Consider the following 13,218-nt stretch of genomic DNA (forward strand, 5'->3'; position numbering starts at 1 on the left):
ACTTTTATTGCCATGTGTTTATTTTATTTTAATATAAAAGTGACGTTTTTCTTAAACATAAAAAAGAGAATTCTATTTTGAGTACTTTAGTCATGCCAATACGTACTTCCAAACTCAGTTATCTCTATGAAATGACGATTGCGATGACACAAGCGACACAGCCTGCTTCGTGAACACGCTTTCTTACAAGTTGAAAAAAAATTCCAGCAACTTCAGAGGGTTGAGTATATATACACAATAAGTATACACCCAACGTATACACATCAAAATTTCTCTAGCTAAAATGGGCAACTTTATTGGCCATGTACTGCCCGGGGCAGGATTCTTCCTTATTGGGCTCTGGCATCTTTTCAATACATTAAAAAATTATGCTCGGTCTCCAGAGGAATTCCACACCAGACCCTGGTTTCCCGCTAAATTTAGAGGCAGAATATTAAAGCATTTGGAGCTGCTAGCTATTTTAGCGGGGTCCTGCCTTTCAATTTCTGCAGAGCTTTTCATCGGGCCAAAGCGACACCAGCCTCTGGCAGATGACTGGACTATACCTCCCGACCACCTCAACAATTTCGAGCACTCTTCTATTTCCTTGTTTTTTCTCATCTATGCCGCCGTGGCAATCTACGTGGACAACCATGAGATCCACGTGCCACACGGGCTGCTCCACGTCATCGCCGCGCTGGCGTTCAGCCAGGAGTTATTGCTGTTTCATCTGCACTCCGCTGATCACATGGGGGCTGAGGGGCAATACCACTGGCTCCTACAGCTCATAGTACTAGTTAGCCTGACCTCCACTATTTTAGAGGTACCTTTTCCCAAGAGCTTTTTAGTGGCCATGGTGAGATCAATGTCGATTTTGTTTCAGGGATTATGGTTTGTACACATGGGATTCATGCTGTGGATTCCTGCGTTTATTCCAAAAGGGTGTAAAATGAACCCAGAGAACGGTCACATGGTGGTGAAGTGCGATGAGCAGGGGGCTAACATGAGAGCCAAAGCTCTGGCCAATCTGCAGTTCAATTGGTACTTGGCCTCCCTAACTATTTTCACTGTAATTGTGTATGTTAAAATGATGAAACATTATGGCGGCGAAAATTTAGTGGCGTATAGAGCTGTGGAAAGCAGCCGTGATGTAGAGATGGGAAACGCCGCCAAATATAGCGGCGCTGGACACAGACGGTCACCAGATGGTTCGCAAAGCTCCATGGACATGGACATGGACAGTATGGAGCCTCTAAATTTAGAACGATGAAAGGCTAAAGCATTAATGTCTTCTACCTTTTTTATTTTTTTTTGGAATTGGAGGTTTTCTTACTTTACCTATAAATTTGTGTTTGTGTAATTTACGGTGTGAATTGCCGCTAAATTTCGCGGCGGATTGTCTTTTCACAAGATGAGGGCCGCTAAATTTGGGGGATATGGTACAGATTTCTGGTATTTATCCCCTGTAAAGTTTACAGTTTGACTCAGAAACGTTTCAAGAAACATATATTGTAAATTTTTCACTTTTTATTTATTCATATCCAACATTTTATCTTGAGCCTCTTTAAAGCATGTTGGTCTCTGCAAACACAATTTGTTTGTTATAAATGTGAGGGGAAATTTGTTGGATATATGATTTAGACATTTTATGTTGGATAGTTAGGGTGTTTCTTTATAAAAAAATGAGTGTTATTGTGAGATTTTTAATTTTTATCTATTTATTATTATTATTTTTGGTTGGTGCCTAATTTCATGTTTATTAAGTGTAAAATAATTTTCTATGTGTTTCTTAATATTCATATGTTAGAAAGATTCATTATAATATTTAAGAATGGGCCAGTTTTTACAATAGTAAAAACTAGTTCAACACATTTGGGTTAAACTATGTGAAAAAACTTTTCATCATAACGTTATGGATCATACTATATGATCCATCATCAAGATGAAAGAAATAGTTAGAGAGCAAAAAAAAAATTGGATCATACTACATGATCCATTATTAGAATGAATAGAAATAGTTAGAGGAAAAATCATCCATGATAGATCATATCATATGATTGAAATATTTTTTTACTCTCTAACTATTTCTTCCATCCTAATGATAGATCATACTAATCCGAAAAACTTGTTATGATGAAAATTTTCTCACAAAGTTTAAACTAGAATTATTGAACCAACATTATGGATAGTCTCTAATAGTGAAAAGTTTAAGTATGCGAATTATAAATTCAAAAGATTTTTTGTGATAAAAATATTATATTATATTTTTGCTTTCTTTTATTCTCATTTTTGTTTATATATTGTAAATGCACTCCTTCTATTATAGATTTAGCACATTTATTTCTTTGTATAAAAACTTTATGACTGATTTATATAATGTTTTATTAAGATTTAATTTTGAATTAATTTTATTGACTCTTATTAGTACTTGTCGTTAGGTAATACTATTGTAATGAGTTTTTTGTTTTTCCAGTTAACTAATTATTGAAAAAATTAATTTGAACCAATCACAAACAAATTTTAACTTTTAATTTTTTCAATCTTTTTATGAAAATTATTTTTCTACACTTATTGGCTAAATACAATTTAGCTGTTATAAGAGGATTTTTAGGAAAATAAAAATAGAATTTTATAATGTTATATTATTTTAATAATATATTATTATAACATAAATAGATCTATAATCAAATCAAATAATAAAAAGTATCAAATTGTATAAAATTATAAGGGATATATATTTATAATAATAATTACATAAGTAAAAAAATGTTATGTTATAATAAAATAAATTGATTTGTTATTTTTAGTTATTTTCTTTTATTGAATTAATATGTTTAAAACTAATTATACTCTTATACATATTTTATTATATTTAAATTACAGCAAATTTAAAAAATTATTACTATTTTTATTTAATTAAATTGACTTATAAAATTATTATCTATCAACACTGTTGTTATTTATTATTAATTTTAATTTTTCTTAATATTTATTTTTTTATATTGTTTTGTTATTATATTTTAGTTTTTAAAGTAGATTTAAATCTAAAACTATTTCAATAATTTAACTTTATTTTGTGAAATTAAAAATTTATTAGGATTTCTTTAATTTATATTATTTTTTCTAGGAAAATTTTAGTTATTATGAAATAATTATATTTAATTTTTTTTATCTTAATTATTATAATTTTTAAAATATAATCATTATTAAATTTTAAATCATAATTATTATTAAAACTATACTAAAAACAAGGCAAGTACTAGCCACTATGTGGCATTTGTTTTATATATCATGATTTATAAGAATTCATTTTTATGACAATAATTTGTCATTAATATAATATCATTGATTTGAAAATTAAAATTAAAATTTGACTATAAATTATAAAAAATAAATTGTTTGAGATCATCTTAAATATTTTTATGATTAAAAAATATCTTCATATTTAATATATAAATCAAATTTTATTATATTATTTTTAAAAAATACAATACATATTATATTAACAAAATTTTAACCTTACTTTTTTTTAGTTTAGATGAAGTGAAATCAGTAATAATAATATATAATTCAAAAAATGTGATTATTATGCTATGGATTGTGGAAATCTGATATCATTATATTGAAAAAACTATTTCAAAATACATTTCACAATAATTTTGTTTCCATTAATTATATTTAGCAATAATTTTGTTTCCATTAATTATGAACAAATAATCGTATATTTTACTTTAAGCTCAACTTATTTTTTAAATTTAATGTTTGGGATGAGAATATCCAAGGAGCGTTCATTTTTTAATTCAAAAGTCAAATTTCGGTATTTGTTAATAGTTTTGGTCAATATATTTTATCTCACCATTACATGGACGCCAAATTTGTGGTCTTAATAAATTCTAAGACGATGAAACGTGACAAGTAGTAGCAAGCTTCTAAATTTTGTATGATTAGGTCTTATGAATGTTACAAGTAATTTAACTTTATTAATTTAATTTACACATGTCCTAGTATATTGTGAAAATCATACATTTATGCTATTTTAAATTTAATTAGGTATGCTTCTAGGAGATATTTTAATATAATTAAATGTTAATAAAGATTATAATTTTATGTGAAAATAGATATATTCATTCATTTAAATTAATAGTTTTTTTGTGTTTTTTAGATAAATGTGTAGAAACATGAAATTGATATATCAACATTCAGTCCATCATTTGATCTTTTTCTTCTTCTTTTTTTATAATTGATCAAATAAAATTCTATTAATTTGATTAATTATTCAATTTTCATCCTTTATTCATCAAGTAATATTTTATTATTTGTAAACTTTAAATAAATATATCTTATATATTTAATTTATTTTTCATCCACTTTTTATTAAATTGGAAGAAACTAATTAACTCACTAATCCCCCACTTGCACATTCCTAACCCTTATTAATTCTTTCAAATCATGCACATTCTCCAAAAGTGTACATAGGCATGGTCCCTTTGTACATAAGCCACGACCCTTTGTACATGTGACATAGGCCTTGGTACATGTCATATGGTCCAAGGACTTACCCACACTCCCAAGGTACTCCAAAATTCCCTTTCTCGTCTCATTCATCTACTTTCTCAATGAAAATACTCAACCATTGATTCCCCTTTGATCTTGGACCCCTTTCATCCTCACCAACAATAGGGAGACACTTGTCCTACTCCTCTCATCATCAACTCAATCTTCCCAACTAGGTTGAACCCTTGATTGCTCAAATTAATTCTAGCTATCGAATTCCTCATCTAAAAATCTATTAATTGGACTTAACCCAAGCCATTTTGATATCCTAACTCCTTATACCATGTTATGGTGTTGGTAAGGGTAGTCACATAGATCACTATTTTGGAGCACAACCATCATAGCTTGGTGCAACTAGGATTGGTGTTGGTGACATTTCTTTGTATTTTTATCACTATTTTTAACTAACCTTTATGTTTAATGAGATTGTTGCAAGTATTGTGAGTAGAACATGTTATATAATTGTTTAACTTATTCTTTTATGCTCCATTTTACATGTAAGTTGTATAAAATGTATTTAGGATATTTATGCTAGTATTTTTATATTTTCACATGTAATATTTGTATGGAATATTATTTTTTATTAACTATATCAATTTGTAAATGTGTGACCATCTTCACAAAAATATTAAAGCCAACATTTATTTTTTAAATTAAAAACTAACACAAATCAAATTAAATGTCTATATTTGCATTAGTTGCAAAGGATTTCAATTTGTCATGTTTTCATGTTTTGCCTTAGCCTTCTTAATAGCGTCAAACTTTATCAACCCTTTGTAGTGTCACAAATTGTAACCTCTTTACAATTTCACACTCCTTTCTAGGCACTTGCTTTAGTGTGCCTTATCCTATGTCTTTTCAAGCTTATTTGGGCCCTATCACATCCTAGTGTTGGCAAATGTTCAATTTAGGACCTAATTTAGCATTTTAAATCACAAGACTCATGAATCCCCTTTTGGAGGTCCTATTTTTGTGGGATTGAGCACCTATAAGGACGATGGTGCCCAAGTCGGACACCTGTAAGGACTATGATGCCTAAGACATGTGTCCCACCAAAATTCCTCAAAATTTGAGTTGTTATTAGTGTTAGCCTTTCCCTTTTCAAATTTGGTCTCAATTTTCAATATAACCATTGGAAATTGACCTAAAAATCTAAAAATACCTTGAGAACCCTATGTAAAGGCATCATCTCTAATTCATTTAATAATATAGCAATTGAATATATAAGCATTCATAATTTGTTCAAGAGAAAATTTGAGGACAAGAAACAACAAGCTCCATCAAGTTATCTTCAAGTATGATTTCATGATGGATTTTGTTACGATTTATCATGTTATTGCATCAACAATTGGATGACTTATCTAAAGAGCATTGCATTAACATCATTATCAATCCTCAAGTATAATCTTGTCAATTTCGTATTTTATTTCATATTTAGCCTTTGTCCTACCAGGCTTAAGCTCTCTTTTCTAATCAATCATTGTTGTAGTGGAGGTTAATTCCTACCCAAGGTTTGAGTTAAGCAAACTCCTAACAACACAAAATTTTCCCTCTTTTCTATTTGCAGGTTATATATCCAACAATAAAAAGTTGCAAATTTGTAGAGATTAGACTGAGACACATAGTTCTAGATTTTGAATAGGCAAAAATTCCTAGACTATGTGAATTGGTACACCTATTTGACACTTTTTAGCTAAATTTCAAAGGAGGTAATCTATAGAGCATCCTGATCTAGAATACAAAGTGTTACCTGATAGAAGTATATCCAAGACTAGGGCACCTAACACACTTCTCTAACATTTTTCAAGCTCAAATTTTCAGTGATAGGTTCCTTTTTGCATATTATTTCTAGATCTGTACTTTTGTGTTTACTTTTAGTTCTATTTCTGCCTCTTTATGCTAAATATTGTCAATTTTGGACTATTTACCTATTTATTGCTTCATTACTTATCATAATCACATCCAATCATATTAATAAAAAAATGGAATAATTGATCCAAGTGTTCAATTCTCCTAAGGGACCGAAGTTGAAACTAATTGATTGTTCCACGATAAAATTAAGGTTGGCAATGATTCCTAGTTTTCATATTTAATCTAGTGAATTCTCATTTGCTTTCATTTCATTTTGGTAAACCTGATATATCTTACATTTTGTAAAATTCTGGACTCGAATGGGTGAGTCCACAACATTCTCATAATATCTTTGATGGATTAGAAGAGTGATAATATGTCTTAGAGAAAAGGATACTATATGTCCGTAAAACTTAGCCACTCTTGTTGAGTTGGATTACAATGCTATGTTGCTTGATTCTTGTAAATGAATTTCCTCAGATTGGAATACTCAAGATCTTATTAACTTCTCCAAGAAGTATTTATGAGAGATACTTGTTAAAGATTATTAGATTTGGATATCCTTCATCTGCAAGAGGTTAAGATAAGCATGTTTTTACCTTCTCATACAAGTATTGAGTTATTTCACTAGCTAGTTCATTTTTATGTAGTAGTCATGATGTAGGTCACGAATGAGTTGTCACCTTTCTCTCTCCCAAATGGAAAACATATTTAATGGATCATGGATGTGACCCCACTATTAGAGCATTATGGGCTCTTTTTAATATTGAAAATCATTCCCTTGGAGTTATTAATGTTTATTCATCCAATTATGTTACTAAAAGATTGGCTTGTTGAATTAATGCTTTTTATTACATGTTTTTTGTGCATGAAGAACTTAATATGGTGTGTGATAAAGATAGTGTACTCTCCCCATGTACTTAACAACTAGGAAAAGTGAAGCTTAGTAATTTATGTGCAACAAATTGGGTCTTTACAATCCCAACATATTGACCACCACAATCACTACCATTGGTATGCATAAAGTAATTTTTAAGTAGAATTAAATATAATGTAGAGACAAATTGATTATGGTACGTTTTTATCATAATATCTCTTTAATTTTGCTAGCATTTTTTCCTTCTAGAGGATCCATTTCTAGATGTCATCCTTTGAGATCATTCCCAAATTTGGTTTTGTATTGAATGGAAAGTTTACAAACCTAGGGACAATAGGACCTAATTCTTTCTCAACACATCTTTTGTAACTCATTAATATACATTAGCTCACATTTGATATGTTTGGAATGTTGAGCCTAAACCTACTTAGTGGATAGGTTGGATTGACTAGTGTAATAGTGATGTAAAGTACATGTCCCATTTCCTTGGAATCTATGGCCACCAACATGAATGATTTAATTGCTAGTCATACAAGGCCGCCACCTTGTAGCTTTTCCAAGAGACTTTGTGCTAGAAGATTATCACTTTATGTCTGATTTGAAGATGCAAATAGCTCTAGTATTTGTTTACAAGAGAAATTTTTTAATAATCATGTACTACTAAAGGTGTTAAATCAAAGCCCCGTTACATTGGCTCAAAGTGGTAGATGAACTCTCTAAATGATTTTGTCAAGCTCATTGTACTCATCACACATCATAGGCCATTAAATGAAAAGATGGCCACTAACTTTTGATTGAACTTCATGAGATCATTGAAGAATTTATTCATCATTACTGTAGGTGTTTAGAGCTTGAGAGTATTCCATGGAATGAGATAATCCTTTTAAATAATGTCGTAAGGTTTTCTCTTGTTATATTTCTCATTCTTAGCATGTTTTGTGATTAACTACTCACTCTTGTTGATATTTTAGAAGCTACTACTTAATGACAAATGATAAATTTCTAATACGTGATGGGTTTCTTTGTGATTCTACAAGTCTTTCTAGGATTTGGTTGGAGAGGATCTCCATAAAGTTTACATTGAATCCTTTCCTACTTATTGCTTAGGAAAAAATATAAACAAAGGAAACATCAAGTTTATACCTAAGTCTATATATTTGAAGGACATCTATAGTTGGATATCGACTACTATTTTTAATGTATTAGATAAGATCATCACTAAGGCTCTTACTTTAAATTTGTGTCATCACCTTCCATAAATAATGTGTCATAAAAAAATAGTTTAATGAGGTCTAGGTATATTTTGGCTAGTATTATTATAGTTTGGGAGGACATGAAATGGGCCCAAAAGCCACAATAGAAGGATGCACTTATTAGAATTGAATTCGCTAAATCCTATGATTGAATTAAATGGCCTTTTACCCTTGTCATGTTTCAAGTGTTAAGATTTGGACCTTTTTTTCAATTGGTTTCCATGTTTTTTCTAATGCTTCAAATTGTCTTACTATTAATGGTTAGAAATCCAATTCCATTAGGATTTTTTAGTCCACCCATAAAGAAAGTCCCTTAGCCACTATTCTTTATGTGCTTATTGCTTAGGGATTTGGATATCTTCTAGCCCTTTAGAACTTATGAGATTTGTGGTCCTTTTTTAGTAATCTATTATAAATTCATTAAAAAGGCTAGATAAAAACAAATTTTAACCCCAAACACTTAGTCATAGGTATGAACAAACACAACTATGCACATTTGCCTACTTGAAGATGATGCTGAGGTTAAATTATCTCAAACATTAGTTCATGACATTCATCAACAATATCTAGAAATATTTTCAAGATTGTGAACCCAAAGTATAAACTGTAGTAAAATGTAGTGGCTTCTTTAGTAATTGACTAGTAAATGAATACCTACAACAAACAAATAAAAAATATTTTGGATGATGCAAGATTGCCCTTGCTCCCTTAGAAGGTCTCACATCCCTATACTTTCTTTTATCATAAAAAAATTAACGCATTCTTTAAATCATTGTTTATGTGATGTATTTAGTGTTTTGAAATAATTATAGCACTACAATAAAGATTAAATTCTTTGTAGAAAATTTAGAACTTTTTTTTTTTTTTTTTTTGTGGTTGATACTTATTGTATCTATTTTTTGCTGATACATTTAGCATATTTAAATTCACTTTTATTTTAATATAATCATTCAAAAAAATTTAAATTGTATTCCCCCAAGAGTCTTATCAACTAGTAACAATATTGAATGACTCATAGGAACATATATAAATAGTCTCATGAGCCAAATATTATATGAAACGAATTTGAAAAGATAATATAAATATATAATGGTCAATAAAACTATATATAGGGGAGAGGGCCCTCTAGTGGAGATGGGTCCAATAGTGGGGATGCCAGTGGAACACAATCGGTCTTTTAGTAAAGCACAAAAAGTGTCATGTCAATTCTTATCCCAAAAAAGATTCCACTAAATTTTAAAAAGCAACGATTTATGTGATGCCACATTAGCACACCAATAAACATGACTTAGTGCACAACTATGGGTCTTACTTCTTTTTGGGACTATTTTGTACACCTTGGCAAAAAAGGCATGTGATGTGGCATCGTATTTGATCATGTGGACTTGAATTCAAATTTTTTAAGTAGGTGACTTGACATGTAAGCAGTTGTACAAAATTTAAAGTGATTTGAAATATCTAGAGCATATTTTGGGACACATGAAGTTAAGGTTCTCTACTATATTAAGATGCTCTCCCCTCTATACTTATCAACCATTCAACAACATCTTTAGATAGTATTACTAATAATTATCTTACAAACAACACAATATTCACATAAGTATATATTACAAAGATTAGAAAGAAATTAAAATCCCTCACTATTTAGTTTCCATCCCATTCACAATCAAAAGTTGTGTTTTAGGCATGTAGGAACTAAGCTCATACAATGCACTTTATCATCAACACTTAAGGGTCTTACATCTTGATATCAAAATCAATTGTAATTTAATAATATCAGTTATAATTTAATTTGATAGGGTAAAATACTTTATTTAAAACATCATTACACACGTTTAAATTTGAAAAAATAATTATCTTACTTTTATTGAACAAATTTTATCAATGATCATTAATTTGAATGATATTTTAAAATAATCCATATAAAACTAATTTGATGACCATTTTCTTTTCACCTGTACAACAATGTATATTCAACATTCTAGACATATATTTGATCATATTAAAATCTGTCATAATAGCTATAACATAATATTGTCTTCTCAATATTCTAGATGTATATTTGACTATATCCCAGTTATTATTATTAGGACAGCTTTTAACATTGGGCGGTCTAAGTAAACCGACGGCAGAGGGCATTGACAACGTTTCTCAATTTTCTGCGTAGAAATTCATATGCACGCCCTAATTTGGATAAGCTTTTGCATTTGACTGCTTGAAAAGACAAAAATTAGCCGGCATTGAGTTCGTATTAGAATTTGACTGCCTGAAAAGACAAAAATTAGGCGGCTTTGAGTTCGTATTAGAATTTGGCTGCCTGAAAAGACAAAAAACTTAGCCGGCTTTGAGTTCGTATTAGAATTTGCCTGAACTTCGTTTCTGTGGAGGAAATAACTCATTGGCTTGCTTCTTCTTCTCTAGAAGGCGAACAATCTAGAAATCCATCCTAACAAAATTCAAAACAGTATTTTGCACTTTGCTGCCCGTTTTTATCCCCCCCCCGAAAATCTGCCCGGCGCAAAACAATTGGCCGCCTCCACGATTTCCAATTATATAAATTTCACCCCAAAGTCCCTTTTTAGCCGTGCAAAAGTTAAAATTCTCGTTTTTATTGGCTTTTCCTTAATGGGTACCTTCGTAGGCCATGTCTTACCAGGCGTAGGGTTTATGCTTATTGGCTTCTGGCACCTCTTCAATACTGTCTCTAATTATGCCCAATCTCCATGGGAATTTCACACCAGGCCCTGGTTTCCCGCTAAATTTAGAGGCAGAGTAATAAAGCATTTGGAGCTGTTCGCTATTTTAGCGGGAGCCTGCCTTTCAATTTCTGCAGAGCTTTTCATCGGGCCAGACAGACACCAGCCTCTGGCAGATGACTGGACTATTCCTCCCGAGCACCTCAACAATTTCGAGCACTCTTCTATTTCCCTCTTTTTCCTCATCTATGCCGCCGTGGCAATCTACGTGGACAGGCATGAGATCCACGTGCCACACGGGATGGTCCACGTCATTGCCGCGCTGGCGTTCAGCCAGGAGTTATTGCTGTTTCATCTGCATTCGGCTGATCACGTGGGGCCTGAGGGGCAATATCATTGGCTGTTACAGCTTATAGTTCTAGTTAGCCTGGCCTCCACTATTTTAGAGGTACCTTTTCCCAAGAGCTTTTTAGTGGCCATGGTGAGGTCGATGTCTATATTATTTCAGGGAATATGGTTTGTACACATGGGATTCATGCTCTGGATTCCTATGTTCGTTCCAAAAGGGTGTAAAATGAACGCAGAGCACGGTCATGTGGTGGTGAGATGTGAAAACCAGGGGGCTAACATGAGGGCCAAAGCCCTGGCCAATCTGCAGTTCAATTGGTACTTGGCCTCTTTACTTATATTTACTCTAGTGCTCTATGTTAGAATGCTGCGACATTATGGCCACGAAAAATTAGTGTCGTATATTTCAGTGGATGAGATGGGGAACACCGCTAAAAATAGCAGCGACAGACACAGGTGGTCAGTGGATATTGAGAGTATGCAGCCTCTAAATATAGAAAGATGAAAGCATATATGTTTCTTCTACTCCTTTTTTCCCCCTTTTCATGAATCTCTGTATATACACACTCCCTGTGATGTTATGGTCTTGTGCTGTGAATTATCACCAAATATTATAGTATTCTAGTTTGTCCCAACATGGGTACCATTTAATTTGTGAATATGGTAAAGAGTTCTGGTGTCTACCCTGTATAAAATTACAGAGACACGTACAAATTTGATGGTGGAACGTTTCATTGAAATGTATGGTGTACTGGCTCTCACACTTAATAAGCAATGTAATTTTTAATTAAGCGAAAAATTATAAAAGAAATTGATTTTTTGTTTTTAGTAATGGAGGTCATCTTGTAGAGTGTATGATGTGAGGGGATGAAGTATTTTATTAATTAAATTGTTTAGTAATTTGAAGTTGGTATTGCATATAGATAATTATCTAATCTTTTCTTTTAGTGAAAGATATGTACTATCTTTGATGTGGTTATATTGTTGGTAGTCGAAGGTTGGGGAGTTATGTATGCTACATACACAAGATCATAGTGATTGTGAGAATCTGATTATAAATATTTGCAATGTCAATTGATGCTCTTTTAATGTTAGATCTTAGGATTTATGGATTGTTTGAGTCCATGCTATTTTAAGTGGGTGCTGGCAACAATTGTCACAAGTAAACAAAAATGAACAACAAATTTTAGCATCACAAGTAAACAAAATGAACAACAAATTTTAACATACTCTGTTTTGTTTTAATAGTTCATTGTCAAAAAAAATTAGGAGGCATCATGATGGAACCATAGAATAGAGATTGAGGCAAGAATTCTCACACATTAGAAACATAAACTCACAAAGAGTACATAGAATCAAAGTTGGATAAGGTGGAACTTTATATTTGATGTGTTGTTCAACAAATAAAAAAGTGAAGTTGGAGGAAGGTATGCAAAATATGAAATCTCAAATATTAGGAGAAGTGGATAGTATGGAAGGAGAAATGGCTAGAACGATATGAAAGCAGAAATGGGTAACATAAGGGAAACAATCTTACAACTCCGAGAATCTATCTAAATGATTTCTCTTACAATTAAAGGAACAACATCATGTTTCAAGGCAATTTTAATGGATCATCCAAGCTAGCCAATTGTGAATCTCATAACCTACTATCAAAGGT

General features: G+C 31.4%; 2 protein-coding genes across 2 annotated transcripts; both read left to right on the forward strand.

The window, feature by feature from the left end:
- The first annotated feature begins 220 nt into the window (after positions 1-220).
- On the forward strand, positions 221-1,352 carry LOC131077939 (uncharacterized). Its single transcript, XM_058015534.2, has one exon. The coding sequence runs from the start codon at positions 284-286 to the stop codon at positions 1,247-1,249; it is 966 nt and encodes a 321-aa protein (XP_057871517.2). The 5' UTR covers positions 221-283; the 3' UTR covers positions 1,250-1,352.
- Positions 1,353-11,108: 9,756 nt separating this feature from the next.
- Positions 11,109-12,345, forward strand: LOC131077940 (uncharacterized). Its single transcript, XM_058015535.2, has one exon. It carries the CDS (start codon positions 11,140-11,142, stop codon positions 12,061-12,063), a length of 924 nt encoding a protein of 307 aa, XP_057871518.2. The 5' UTR covers positions 11,109-11,139; the 3' UTR covers positions 12,064-12,345.
- Positions 12,346-13,218: the final 873 nt, after the last annotated feature.

This window comes from Cryptomeria japonica, chromosome 5, assembly GCF_030272615.1.
Source record: "Cryptomeria japonica chromosome 5, Sugi_1.0, whole genome shotgun sequence".
Lineage (NCBI taxonomy): Eukaryota > Viridiplantae > Streptophyta > Pinopsida > Cupressales > Cupressaceae > Cryptomeria > Cryptomeria japonica.